This window comes from Thermochaetoides thermophila (genome assembly GCF_000221225.1).
Source record: "Thermochaetoides thermophila DSM 1495 unplaced genomic scaffold scf7180000011814, whole genome shotgun sequence".
In the NCBI taxonomy this organism is placed as follows: Eukaryota; Fungi; Ascomycota; class Sordariomycetes; order Sordariales; family Chaetomiaceae; genus Thermochaetoides; species Thermochaetoides thermophila.
This window is the reverse complement of record NW_006383030.1, coordinates 1,641,086-1,655,176: the sequence shown is the minus strand read 5'-3', so window position 1 is coordinate 1,655,176 and position 14,091 is coordinate 1,641,086. Positions and strand designations below refer to the sequence as shown.

The window sequence follows — 14,091 nt, the reverse complement described above, 5'->3', positions numbered from 1 at the left end:
TGTAGACAAGAGTAGCTGCAGTGTTCTGACACCCACAAATAAGACGTGGCCCCGCGGGAAACACAACCCCATTTGCATCTCACAGAGATCTGGGATCCTGGCGAGACAAGTCTTTTGTTTTTTTTTCGAGACATCTAGAAGCGCGAGAAGTCTCCCAGAGGGGCCGGCCAATCTATCCGGGCCTAACAACCGGCGGCCGCTCGATTGCCGCGGCCAGTTCGATCCCGCCGTCATGGACACGGGTCTGCAAGGTGGGGAAGAGCGAAGAAAATAACTTGATCGTTCGTCCCGAATTTTCATGATAACTGCATCGTTTCTGCAGGCAGAGCTACAAACGAAAAGATTCAACCTCGCGCCAACTTGAGGTGTGCACAGTGCAGAATCATGAAAATACTGTGTCTTGGTGGGGGCTATGGTTCAAAGCCCCGATGATCCACCAAACCCACAGCGGAGACTTGGCCAGAGCCCTTTGTGGGGCCCCATTTTCTCCATTTTCTCCACAAACAGGATGGATCTTGGCCGTTTTTGTCAACTTGTCCGCCTCGCCAGAATCCCTCCGACAAGAGGCTCGAACCAACCAGTCAAGCTCTCAAATGATGATCGCAGCCGCCCTTTATCAGTGAAATAGAATATGTCTCCGCTAATGCTCTGTCGAGTATTTGTCAAGGACTTCATGTTGTTTGTTGGCCGCATTGTACAGTGCAATTGAGCGACCAATCGATCTTGTCAGCCACTTTCTGTTTAAGTGAGCAGGCAGCCGTTACCTATATGTTTTTGACAGCCTGCACATAATAAAGGCAGTAAAGCTAGTCCATGCTATAGTTGATGTCAGAAGAATTAACCGGCTGTTATTGTGGTACTGTGTATCCAAGACCACAAGTCCCCTCCTATGTCCAGGCATCGTCCCATAATCTACCTCCTCGGGAGGAGCACCACACTTCACTTTAAGGGACGAGCTACATCTCTATTTCCGGTGAGTATGGAGGTGGTGCCTTCTTGGACGAGTCAATCTAGTTTATGAGTGGGTGCCTGCTGGCCTACCTGCCTTACCGATATATGTACTCGGATTCTCGCGACCGCTTCGGCTTGATGCTTCCCAGCGTGTCAGAAGATGCAGGATTAAACTGAATCCGAAAGCTTAGCCGAAAAAGAAACGGTCCCAAGAGCAATAGAGAGATGCAGAATAGCTCGGCTCGGCGTCTGATTTGATTGCGAGCAAGCGGTTATCATTTTTCGTCAGTGCCAGCATCCCTATTTCTTCCCGCCTTGCCCACCATCGAGCAGTGTGTGTTGACCTTCTCTGGCTGAAACAAGTCGGAGAGCTGCCTCTCTTGACAGGGGGTAGGAGGCAGTATTTGGGGGCCAGCCACGCCAGTCCAATTTCTGGTTCGGCGACGGAGAAGGGAAGGGAGGGCTGGACACGGAGAGGCAGGAGAGACGGCTTTCTCACCCACCCACCACTTGCTCACCACCAGTCTCACTGCGATAACACGCCGCCCTGTCTCTTTATCGTTGGGCATCCAACTACAACCCAATCCCCCTCTCCTTTTCATCTCCCTAATGGGATGTGATTCCACACCATCTCGAGCTAACTTGGAATTCGGGCGACGCAGAGAAAGGCCCTGACACATAGGTTACGTTGAAAGTGAGGACACAGCCAGTGGCTAGTTCATTACAGTTTAAGTAGGAGAAGGAGAGCCCTTGGGACTCTCTATCCGCGGACTTCAGTCACCAATACCCAAGTGGCCCTAGACATATCCGCCCCATATTAACTACGTACCTATGAGTTGGTGCCTCCAGCAAGCTCTTCATTCCCACTCTCGACTGCATGGTAAGAGCCACCTCTTAGCTCTGGAGTATAGTAGCTTTGAGGTTCTCTTGAATGCCTATCGAGCGGCCGCATTCAGTTATCGCCAAAGCCAACGCCCTCTCCTCCGTCGAGCCGTACAGCTATTTGCTGTCCATTTACAGATCTGTATTGAAGGTCGCACTGCTGTCCGACAAGTCCCCATCTCCCCAGTGATAGACGGGCAATCTTGTCCCCGTCGTTGCACGAAGCGCGGAAAGCGATGGCCGTCTGAGGCTCCTATGCGAAGAAAAAAACGCCCAATCCTTGATATGTAATTGTCGTTACTCAATCCAGATGATGCAGGGGAGACGTGACGGGGATCTCGTTGGTCATCAAGCTCTCCTGTTGGTTGCACTCGCCCACGGCAGGAGGTGCAAAGCCATTGTGGAATGGAACATGGCCAAGGCTGTTGCTGCTGTTCAACCCCAAGTGCCCGACACTGTCAGAATTCTCGAAGACTCATTGCGGGCTCTGTGGCATCTTGGTCACAAAGGAGATTTGGTAACCACACAGCGGACTCGCTGGTCACGCGGTGCCTGTCGCTACCTGCCAGCGAAGTAGGAAAGCAAGCGACCGAGCGGTACCAACGGCCACAAATGCATCAGCAGCCCATCAACGACACCACTGAGTAGTTGTCTGCATCTCAGATGCTTCCTGACATTCCATGAGATTGCAGATCCTGTGCAGGCGCCCTGAATGCAGTCCCATGTTACGCTTGGGAAGAGCTACAGCCTTTAGTTGTTGGGCACATACAGTCTACATTGTGTCCAGTGAGCTTCTCTGCTCGCTTGTGGGTATGCTACAAAGTATCGTCTGTCCTGGCTGCACGGTGTGCTGGGTCGTGCAAAGTCACACCGAGCACCGAGCCAACTAGAATTGTCCATAACCTTTGGTCCCCGCTGTGCTGTCTGCTGCATAGCCGTTCGAATTGCGCGATTCATAGAACCCCTGCTCGTCTGCGAAGAGCAATGCCACACCACCTTTTTCCCTTGCTGAATAGACATCCAAATGTCCTCCCAGAAGCATTGAACCCACGACTCCCCACTGCTGGCTCTGAAATCGTTCAGGCTGGCACAACCATTGCCTTCTTGCCACCCAAAGCCCTGTCAGATGCGTAACCCACGCACGGGCTGATCACCGACCGACCTTCAGACCGGAGCGGGCGCTAAGACACCCCGGCCGCTGAACTGCCGATAACGTTGTGCTTGTTTCTGATCCGATGGGCCTGCCGCGGATCAGTTTTGATCAGCGGTCCCAAACACATAAGCAAAACGTCGCGTGCTGCTTTGAGAAACGCCGATCTGTCTACAAGTAGAGGACTCCTTATACACAGTGGAGGCCTCCCTATGCACGAGATCCCCGGGATTCGAGCTTCCGGGTACCGCTTCCTCGGGACAGAGAAGCTGAAGAAACGGGTGCTAGAAACAGCTGATGAGCAAGCAGCTCGAAGCTTCCAATCGCTACCTACCGCAGCATGTGCCATTATAGGTCAAGGTACTTGGGGGTGTGTATGCAGTGTGATGTGCTGTATGTCTAGAGTACAGGACACAGGCCAGGCCCTTCAGATCTCGGTTCAGCCTTGTAATTTAATCAGTCATTCCCAATGACAGCCTATTCCTGCCATATCTCAACACTTCCCAGCCACAGCGACAGTCTTGATTCTCAATCCAGCGACATCTCCACCTCTCAGGAAGACAAGGAGGGCCCGACGTCAGCCAGAGTGTAATGCCAATGGCATATGGATTAGAGGGGGGGGGAAGGACCCAGCGTGGGCAATGGCGAAAAGCTTGGCGGGCTGGACCTTTCTTGCGCATTGTCCAGCTGTGATGTGGTTGGAAGGCACAAGCCTTCCGCATATCGCACTTTGGCTTCTTCAACCGCGTTGCCTACTCCTGCAATCTTAAGCAATTACAGACTCCACACACCAAAAGTACCTAAGCAAATGATGTTTGGCTCTGTGTCCCGTTAATCTCTGAAGCAAGTCAAGAGATGTTTCACTTCTTCTGCGTCAACGAAAAAGTTTTCACATCCTGTCATAAAAAAGGTAAGGCATGGCACGAAAAACTCGCTGCTGAACCTGTGAAAAATCCAGCCAATCATATCCCCACGACATGCCAAGTAATACGAACGGGGTTATCTCAATTGCAAAAGAGGACCAGCACGCAATCACCTGCGTGCAGGCTGTGTCACATGATTTTGTTTTTGCAATCACTAACAGTGCTGGTGATGAGGACAACACAAAGTCTTGTATGCCCTTGAGATTGACGTTTGAGTAGAACAACAACATTTCAAGTAAATTGGCATGTTGCTATCTGTGTCCGATATAAAAGTATATGAGTCAATGATAAAGCGAGTGAGCATAGAGGTAGATTTCTATAGTTAGAATTTGACCTTATATGTTTGACGCCCGGGGGGCTTCACAAAGCTCTTAGTCAAACACTGTCCCACAAACACTCAGAACTCAAAAGTTATAGATGTATATGGCAAGGAAGTTGTCTGAATGTTGCTATGAAGAAGAAGTGTTGGTGTGAACGAAGCGTTAGAGGAGTATATATGTACACATGCTCATCCTCTCTCGCACCTTAAGGCTTGCAGTCACCTTGGGAACATAGACAAACGATTCTTTCTATCAACGATACTTAAGAAGCATTCGCAATTTCTTTACATATGACCAAAGTCAGTAAAAACTCGTCCTTCAGTCCTCTCTACCCCGGACAAGCCACTGAGGGTGAAATTAGCAGTTGGGTCGGTGATGACCAGAGAATGCTCCACGTTGTATATTTTTGTCGTCAATTTTTTTTCCCTTTTTTCTCCTAAGCTTTTCACTTTCTGCATTAAGTGCAGCCATGCTGCACGGAAGTGTAGAATCCTTCCAGGAAGACATTCTATGAGTTAAGCGACTAGAAGATGGAGCTATGACTTAGGTTTCTGCAAACTATTTGACAGAATACTAACAGAGAGCCTAGTGACTTGAATCTGGTTTGTCAGATTTTTTCAATGTTAATGTTAGTAGGCTGCACTTATGTTGCCTTTTGTGCTTTGTAGCCTGCTGGGATGCTTATTATTCGAGCAATTCCTGCTCCGTCTCATGGACATCGGTCCATATTCATACTGTGAGTTTGCAGCTGTGAAATCACAGTGAATGCTGAGCAGGTCCAGCTTTATGTTTGTAATGTAGCAAGAAAATCACAACACTGAGAGCCATGATTCTTTGGCTTAACTGTGGGTAACAAGAATGTTTGGATTAAAGTGAGCTGGCTAACACCTCATCTGCCACATGGGTATCCAACGTTACCAGATTCTTTCCGGAGCAACTGAGCAATGTAACCCTCTGAAGGTCTTATATTTACGGCACATGGATTCATGTCTAATGAAGAATGTCGTTTCGGGAATACCAAGTCCCGAGTATCACCACAGTGTAGAGTGTCTGACAGTAAGATAAGACAGGGCTGACACAAAGCTGATATGAACCTGGACACATTAAACACGGGTATAACAGCCAGAAGTTAATTCAATCAATAAACTCTATATCCTTCACATATACCAGAGATGCATGTCCAGTACATTGGTTTATATACCCCAAGGTCCTGAACTTGACCAGAATCCGTTTACATACAATCTCTCCATGTTCATCTCCCATGAAGATCAAGCACGAAGTATGAACCACTTAATTCCTCGAACCTCCTTTCCTGCCAGTAAATATCGCCAGCAAGTCCTTTGCTAGCCCCCACCAACCCCTTGCCTGTCGCATGAGATTGATCATCTTCAAGTACCTCCAAGTGAAAACCTCCACCCGCTCGTAATCATGACCATAGACTTCCCAGACACCGTGAGGCTGTACTGGATTCTGCTTGGGCATTCCCTCTTCATCGAAAACGACCCTTGGCCCAATGGCCAAGGCTCTGCCCCGGATCTCTTCGTCAGCCACCAACCTAGTGGCAGCGTTCACAACATCCTCTAGCTTTGCAAGCACTCCTCCAGCGAGAAGCGCATGAGCTGCTGGGGGGAGCAAAGGCGTATCGACAAAATAGGGAGCCAGACAATTGACCCGAATCTGTTGGGTTGACCATGCGGTGGCTCTCAGCGTCCGGAACAGGCCGATGACAGCATGCTTGGATGCAGCATACTCGGTCTGGCCGGGCAAAGGAAGCAAACCAGCAATAGACGAGATCAAGAGTATATGACTGTCGCTGCCAGCACCTTTGTTTGGCTTGTTCAGGGGGAGGAAATGCAGGGCTAAGTGTGTGGTGTACATGACACCCATAAGATTGACATTGATGACGCGGAGAGGGGGTGGGGAAGGGATCATGTCAGATGATGAGAGGGAGGACGTAGGGAAGTCAAAGTGTTGGCCCGAAGTCGGGTTAGCTAACTCGACGATACCGGCCGCCGCGACAACAGTATGAATGCTGCCGGACGGACTTGAGGACATGGCAAATCGGTAAAGGGAAACTTGGTCAGCCCAGCTGGTAACGTCGCAGTGCTGGTAAACAAAGGTCTGCGAAGGATAGGCGATGCGAAGCTCAGCAGTTAGAGCCTCTCCGGCCTTATCATTGACATCCCCCAGCACGATGTGTGCACCATGGCGTGCCCAATGACGAGCAAAGGCGGCACCAAAGCCAGATGCACCGCCAGTGATAAGAATGGTCTTGCCAGCAATGGTAGAAGGGTCGTAAGGGGCAGTACAGTCCACCGGTGGGGACTGGCCGATTAATTCAACAACACTCCAAGTATCATCCTTAGGTGGAATGTTGGGATTGGCAATGAGAACCATGGTTGGCAATGACGAGAATTTCGGGATCACTCAAAACTCTAGCTGTACACCATGATTAGTTGCAGGTTAGTTGGATTAGAACTCAGAATCTGGACTCACCCTAAAAGCTTAAAAGTTGCGAGCAACTAGTTAGGCATTCAACTGCAGTGAACCAAAGTTTAAGACTTAGTATTTAGCGGTGCTCAAGAAAAATAAAGACACTGGACAACTTCATCTGCCAGTGTCTTACGGTGTGAACAAGATAGCAGGATGGTAAAGAGACTTTCAACGGGGAGAACTGATCTTAACGCAGGATGAACGGCAGAAAAAGAAAAATCCAACCAAGAGCGTATCATCGGCGCACTGCACGCTGACGGTGTGCCCAATTAAGGCAAGCCAAGCCAGCTGTGGCTGTTTAGGTCGCCAGGGGCCACAAAGACTTCTGCCTAACTGGGCGAAACTGTGCATTATGAGATCAAATACACCATGTTAATAGTCTTGGATCCATCAGCATCTGTGATTTGATCTTAGGCGTGAAGCGATTAGGACCTGGACTCTGAACGAAGTCCGGTGGATGTTGACCGCAGCCCCTAGATCTATCTACCTTCACTGGGCATATCCGCAGCACTCTCAACAAAGGTACGCAACCACGCAGCAACAGATATTCAATCACTTTTTGAAATTGCACTAAAGACCCAGACTAAATTGGCAAGTTACCTGATCAGTTTCACTAAGGAAGGATCGCAGAACTGAGATGATACTGAAGAAAGAGGTGCAACAGTGTAGATGGTACAGCCAAATCGAGGGGATCTATGAAAAAAATCCAAGCAAAACTGTGTCTGAATAGTCTGTGTCAATCCAAACTAAAATCATACTCCTCAGCCTACGGCTTAAAAGAACAAAGACCAAGGCCAAATATCCCGACAATACCAATTGACAACTGAAGAAGCAGAAGTGAGACGGGCTGCTGGCCCACCGTCAAGGTCACATCGCTCCCGCTGATGACAGCGCTGAGTGGGACATCAGGGGTCGACCCCACCACCCCACCAGCTCCGATTGCGGGGCACGATGGCGGGGCAGTGGCCTCAATGGCGAACCAAAATCTCGATGCTCCAAAAAAACTGTCCGACACAATCACGAGATTGACTCACCTCCTTTTTGTTCGCCCGATAGACGCCTCTTGAAGCCTTAATTCGAGTCCAGAAACTTCCAGTATGTCTCAATTACCGGTCAAGAAATGCGGTATGTTCTGTCTGCTGCGTCATGCCTACAGTCCCCACATGTTCATCACGCTGACCATGCGATGCTACAGGCGTCCTGGGCTGCACTGGCTCGGTGGGCCAGCGCTTCATTCTACTGCTTCAGGAGCACCCGTCGTTTAAGCTCGTTGCTGTCGGCGCGTCCTCGCGGTCGGCTGGCAAGAAGTATCGCGATGCCGTGAGGTGGAAGCAGGCGAAGCCCATGCTTCCTGAGGTCGGAGAGCTCGTTGTGCGTGAGTGCAAGGCCAGCGAGTTCGCCGACTGCGATATTGTCTTCAGTGGCCTCGACAGCGATGTCGCTGGCGAGATCGAGAAGGAGTTCCAGAATGCCAACCTGGCCGTCTTCTCCAACGCGAAGAACTACCGCCGCGATCCCCTCGTGCCCCTCGTCGTGCCCACTGTTAATCTCGACCATCTTGAGATGATCCACCACCAGCGCCGTACCCTCGGCCTCCAGAAGGGCTTCCTCGTCTGCAACAGCAACTGCGCCGTCATCGGTCTTGTCATCCCGTTCGCTGCCTTGCAGGCCCGCTTCGGAAAGATTGACACCGTCTCTGTCGTCACCATGCAGGCCGTCTCGGGTGCTGGCTACCCAGGTGTGAGCAGCATGGATATTATTGATAACGTTGTGCCCTACATCGCTGGCGAGGAGGATAAGCTGGAAACTGAGGCGCAGAAGATCCTGGGCAACCTTAATGCTGATGCAACTGCCTTTGAGGAGCAAAAGACCCTGCGTGTCTCGGCCGCCTGCAACCGCGTCCCCGTCATGGATGGTCACACAGCATGCGTGTCTCTGCGGTTTGTTCAGCGTCCCCCGCCGACGGCGGATCAGGTTAAAGAGGCTCTGCGCGAGTATGTCTCCGAGGCCCAACGCCTTGGCTGCCCTTCTGCCCCTAACCCGCCCATCCGGGTCTTCGACGAGCCCGATCGCCCCCAGCCTCGTCTGGACCGTGACTTGTCCAATGGCTACACAGTGAGTGTGGGTCGTGTCCGGGAGGATGAGAGCGGCATCTTTGATATCAAGTTCGTTGCCTTGAGCCACAACAGTAAGTATTCCCATCGCCAGTGACAAAAGAGTGATGAGGACATGCTGACTTCTGTCCCAGCCGTCATCGGTGCTGCTGGTTCGTCTATCCTTAATGCTGAAGCTGCTGTGCTCAAAGGTTATATCTAAATGCGTTTTTGGGTTCGATTTCAGCGGCGTGCGGGTAAAGACTAATTAAATTGGGTTCCGAAGCCCGGTTTCAAAAGGGCCCAAAAGTTGAGATACCAAGAGTTTTTGGAGTAGAAGCCCCAATGTGTGCAATGTTGACGCCTTCTAGAAGCGCCAATCACCATGTGTTCTTGTGTTCTCTTGCGTGCAAATCTGGACAAATACCCTTTCTCCCATGTGGATAACCAATATCTGCTCAACCATCCTGATTCGGCGCGGTCTGGGGCATTGTGAACTGCCATAGTACCTAGGTGTTGAAACTGTATTTATTTTGGTCCAAGCTGCAGGTCAAACAACGAACATTTGGGCGACAATGCCAGAAGTTGAGATTGCAGCGTTGAGCCTGCCATGAGTGCATATTGACAAAACGTACTCACCGAAGATACCGCACGACCCCCCTTATCCATGTTCCATTGTACGTTGGTGGGGTAGGCTTCGGGAACTCGAGTTCGGCGAGGAGTGAGTTGAGTATCTGTGTCGCCACCGTTAAGTGGTTCGCCGGCGTCGCTTCGTAAACATGGCTGACAAAAGGGTCGCCTGTGGGAGCTTGGGGCACACTACAGCGAACTTCCGGCCTCGGCCAGTCCGTTCCTTCACAAATTATACGGAATAAAATACTTCAAAGTCTAAAGAAACCAGGCCTTCCCAGCAAAGTTGCGTTTGGGTCGTACAAGGCATGTCATGGAGCAAGGAAGGCCAAGCATGCCACGGGATCCGACAGTTCGGAAGTGCATCAGCAGCGTTCTTGGTAATCATGGCCATCGCGTCGTGGTCCCGTGAATCAACTCATTGCACAAATGCACTTCCTGCATATGGGTGTGCTAAGAATTGCATAAGACTACCCTAGGCCAGGGACTTACTTGAAGCGATAACCTTCAGGATGTGCAACTCCAAACTGCAAGTCTCCTTCTGACTGTCACAAGCTGGTGTCTCGTGGTTTCGACGACTTTGTCTCGGCGTGGGTAAACAGAGGATCTAGTCCTTTATATTCTTGAAACTCGGTTGGTTTATGCGATCGTTCAGTTTCTGCTGTGGTCAATGAAGTTTCCCTGAGCGGCTAGCTCTGCGTTGTGATTGTTGCTGCTGAAACAGGTCGCAGATCTGCAAAGATAAAGGAGTTTGGCTTAGCGAGTTGGATGCCATTTCTTGGGATCCTTGATTGAGCACATCTCCTGTTGAACCAGTGTTGCGACATGATGTAGGCAGAAGTCTCTAGAATTGTTTGAAGGCTGTGCAGTTCAGCGTAATTTTGAAAGTTTGTTGGGATGATGGAAGAACCGTCGATGTTGAAAGTCGAGCCGAAAGATCCTAGAGCCCATCTTGGCGCGCGTTTGAGGGCCCGCTCTCGAAGCTTGGGCTGTTAGTTTAACTCGCCCCAGTTTGGCGTCCACCCCACCAGGGATCCAGCTATGCACCCCTGGAACCGGGAACTGCTCACACAACCCTCGCAAGTCGCAACGGTCAGCTCTGAGCATCGCATCCTGACTTTCAAAATCCCAGCACCGGGAGCCCGCAACCCAAGACAATATTGGATTGGTTGCGAGTCCCGCATTTGAAGCATACTGTCTCCTAATGATAGCACTTAATCTGACATCCGCATAACGATCGTTTGTATCTTCCGAACCTCGGTTCCTAGCTTTTGACGACTTCCGTGCCGCTATCGACACCACAACAGCACACGCTACACACCCGACTCTCTCTTGTCCGAGGACTAACTTGAATTCGCGCCTGTGCCCGCGCAATCCTGCTTATCCTTACTCCAGCCAGACATGGCGTCGGCAGAAGTGAGGGCAGTCAGCCCCGAGAACGGAACGGGCACGACGGATCAACCGTCGACATCAGCAGGACCTGGAGCTCAGAAAGCGAACGACGACACCAGCAAGCTCGTTCAAGATGTCTTGTCCTCGGAGGTGCGCAACCCAAACAACCGCTGCCTTTGAGCACAAATCTCTTGCTCTCGAATCGTGGAGCACGCTGACAAGCTCCATTCTGCAGATTGGCATTTCTGTTATGCTCAACCGGTTGAAGCAAAGCATCACCTCGGCAAAGGTCGGTTCGCAGTCTTGCTCCCAGATGCTCAAGATAACCCACAGAACCATTGTGTTTGCTGATACTTCTGATCCATCAACAGGAGTTCTCCCAGTTCCTTAAGAAACGCGCCCAGCTCGAAGAAGAGCATGCCAATTCGCTCAAGAAGCTCTGCAAGAGCTCCCACGAGATTATGCAGCGCGGCGAACACCGAGGCGGCACTTTCGGCAAGGCTTACGAGGAGATGCTCATGGTCCATGAACGAATGGCCGACAATGGACTCATGTTTGCCACATCTCTGCACCAGATGTCCGAAGACTTAAATGAGTTGGCCCAGGTAGCCGACAAGTCACGGAAAGGCTGGAAGCAGAGTGGTCTGGCTGCTGAACAGCGAGTTGCAGAGCTTGAGGCTGCTATGCGCAAGTCCAAGTCGAAGTACGATGCCCTTGCGGAGGAGTATGATCGCGCCCGTACTGGTGACACCAGTGGTCGTCAGGGTGGCAAGATGTTCGGCTTCAAGGGCCACAAGTCTGGCGCTCAGCACGAGGAGGATCTTCTTCGTAAGGCCCAGGCAGCGGAACAGGACTACCAAGGCAAGGTCCAAGTTGCTGCATCTGAGCGAAGTGAGCTCGAGGCGAAAACACGCCCTGAGACTGTCCAGGCCCTGCAGGATCTTATTAGGGAGTGTGACTCAGGATTGGCCTTGCAAATGCAGAAGTTTGGTAAGCGTTTTGCCAACAGTTGCTGGGGAATTATGGTTTTTAACATGGTTTGCAGCCTCCTTTAACGAGAAGCTGGTCCTTAGCAACGGGCTCAGCATTAGCCCTCTGAAGAAGGAAGGCAATGAATGCAAAAGCCTTCGTGAGTGTATTCTCGCTATTGACAACGAGAAAGACCTCAACGACTACTTAATGAGCCATCATCCTAGGCTCCAGCCCAAGACCGGGCTCCCCAAGTATGAAAAGAACCATGTATGTTATGTTTACGATCAACAAAGATTCGCAAAACAGATAACTAACTTTAAATCCGTTAGCTTCTCGATGCCCATCGGACCCCAGCAGCCTCAACTCAGAACATCTCGCAGCATCAGGGGTCTAGCGGCGGTTATCAACCACCGCCGAACATGTTTCCTTCAAATTCACGGTCAAACACTTTCAGCGAGACTCCACTATCTACCTCTGCACCGCTGGGGCATAGCTATGGGCAGAGCGTTGGCTCAGTGCCTCTTCTCGGCGGTGCCACGCGGCCATCATCCCAGCCTCAGCATGAGAGAAGCTTCAGTCATGGGAATCTCCTAAATCAAGCCAGCAGCAGTGGAGGCCAACAATATCGTAGTGTCATCCCACAGTCACAGCCATCGAATGTCCGGTACAATGGTGGCTATGGCTCAACAAGCACCTCTCAGGGGCCTCCACAACTCGGTGTTCTTCCTTTCCAATCATCACAATCGCAGCAACCGCAATCACAGTCTTATGGCCAATCACAGCAAGGTTCCTCATCTTCGACTGCCCTTCAAAGAGCGTCACCGCCCCTCGGCCCACACCTTTCCCAGCCAGTGTTTGGCGTGTCACTGGCTAGGCTTTATGAGAGAGATGGGTTGGCGGTGCCGATGGTTGTGTACCAGTGTATCCAGGCTGTAGACCTTTTTGGCCTGAATGTTGAGGGCATCTATCGGCTCTCTGGGTCTCTGCCGCACGTCAACAAGCTTAAGCACCTCTTCGATACAGGTGAGTGACACTCGAACTTCAAATATCACCACCTTGGAATGTCCTAACCTTTTACAGACTGCCATTCTGAAAATCTTGACTTCCGTAACCCCGAAAATTTCTTCCATGATGTCAACAGTGTCGCTGGTCTACTGAAGCAGTTCTTCCGTGACCTTCCCGACCCCTTGATGACACGTGAGAACTACCAAGCCTTTATTGAAGCAGCTAGTAAGTCATCAATACCTCATCTTCAGGTAACTACATCAGCAACTTACGCTTTCGTCAGAGCACGAAGATGATATCGTCCGTCGGGACTCTCTCCATGCTATCATTAATAGTTTGCCCGACCCCAACTATGCCACCCTTCGCGCCCTCGTGCTACATCTACATCGCGTTATGGAGAACTCAGCGTCCAACCGCATGAGTTCTCAAAATCTTGCCATCGTCTTCGGGCCTACTCTGATGGGTACCGCACCAGGCGGCAATGTCGCCGATGCCGGCTGGCAAGTGCGGGTGATTGACACCATCTTGCAGAATACATTCCAGATCTTTGATGACGATGATTAGAAGGTGTATTAAGAGCTGATTTTGAGCAGGCGCACTTGGATTTTTCGTAAATGGGCGGGGAAATCTGAACTGTTGAGAGGGAGGGGTAATTGTACTATTAATTAACATTGAGGTATGCTGGCATCATTCTCAACTCCCCTCCCCATATCTGCCAGCTGTACACTGCACCGCCACATGAACACGCACCTACCTAATTCACTGGTTGAATACGGTGAGAGGCTACCAAGCATAGGGTTGGATGTTTGGCTTGACTACTTGGTTGATGCATGGCTTTGCGAAAGGGTTTGAAAGCATGTCATTGCATTTGAGTTTTCGGCCTCTGCATTGCAATACTGCGCACTAAGGGATACTCTACTGCTAAATCTTGGGTTTCACGGAATCTTTTTCTGGGTTGCGTTATTTAGCTGCCATTTTTCCCACTGTCTGGTTATTTCTACAGTTACCTGCATCTTGTTAAGGGGCTAGCATATTTTGGTCCTTATCAGACCCAGGGACATCATGTTGCGACGTTGCAAGGTCATTTGTGAGCACAACATCAAAAACCCTTTACATCGAGTGCATGTTTGTGTAAATAAGTAGCAGAGGGCATTATAACTGATAGGTAAAAGGCGCCAACACTCAACAGCGACGAAGCCAAGACAACGCTCCACTGCCCGGACGCCAATGCCCCGCAAAATTTGAAATACCAAGGGGAAAAAAGGCTAAAAATGTAGCAT

The 14,091-nt window shown here is 50.6% G+C and overlaps 3 protein-coding genes across 3 annotated transcripts; 2 read left to right on the top strand and 1 right to left on the bottom strand.

The window, feature by feature from the left end:
- Positions 1–5,516: 5,516 nt before the first annotated feature.
- CTHT_0014720 (uncharacterized protein) lies at positions 5,517–6,623 on the bottom strand (the record flags this gene model as incomplete). The annotated part of the gene is made up of 1 exon (XM_006691921.1): positions 5,517–6,623. One exon carries the CDS (start codon positions 6,621–6,623, stop codon positions 5,517–5,519), a length of 1,107 nt encoding a protein of 368 aa, XP_006691984.1.
- Positions 6,624–7,816: 1,193 nt separating this feature from the next.
- Positions 7,817–9,035, top strand: CTHT_0014710 (aspartate-semialdehyde dehydrogenase-like protein; the record flags this gene model as incomplete). The annotated part of the gene is made up of 3 exons (XM_006691920.1): positions 7,817–7,844; positions 7,915–8,907; positions 8,968–9,035. 3 exons carry the CDS (start codon positions 7,817–7,819, stop codon positions 9,033–9,035), a joined length of 1,089 nt encoding a protein of 362 aa, XP_006691983.1.
- A 1,808-nt stretch (positions 9,036–10,843) lies between these two features.
- On the top strand, positions 10,844–13,375 carry CTHT_0014700 (putative GTPase-activating protein; the record flags this gene model as incomplete). Its single annotated transcript, XM_006691919.1, has 7 exons — positions 10,844–10,984; positions 11,070–11,123; positions 11,206–11,824; positions 11,880–12,073; positions 12,136–12,829; positions 12,887–13,036; positions 13,095–13,375. The coding sequence occupies 7 exons, from the start codon at positions 10,844–10,846 to the stop codon at positions 13,373–13,375; spliced, it is 2,133 nt and encodes a 710-aa protein (XP_006691982.1).
- Positions 13,376–14,091: the final 716 nt, after the last annotated feature.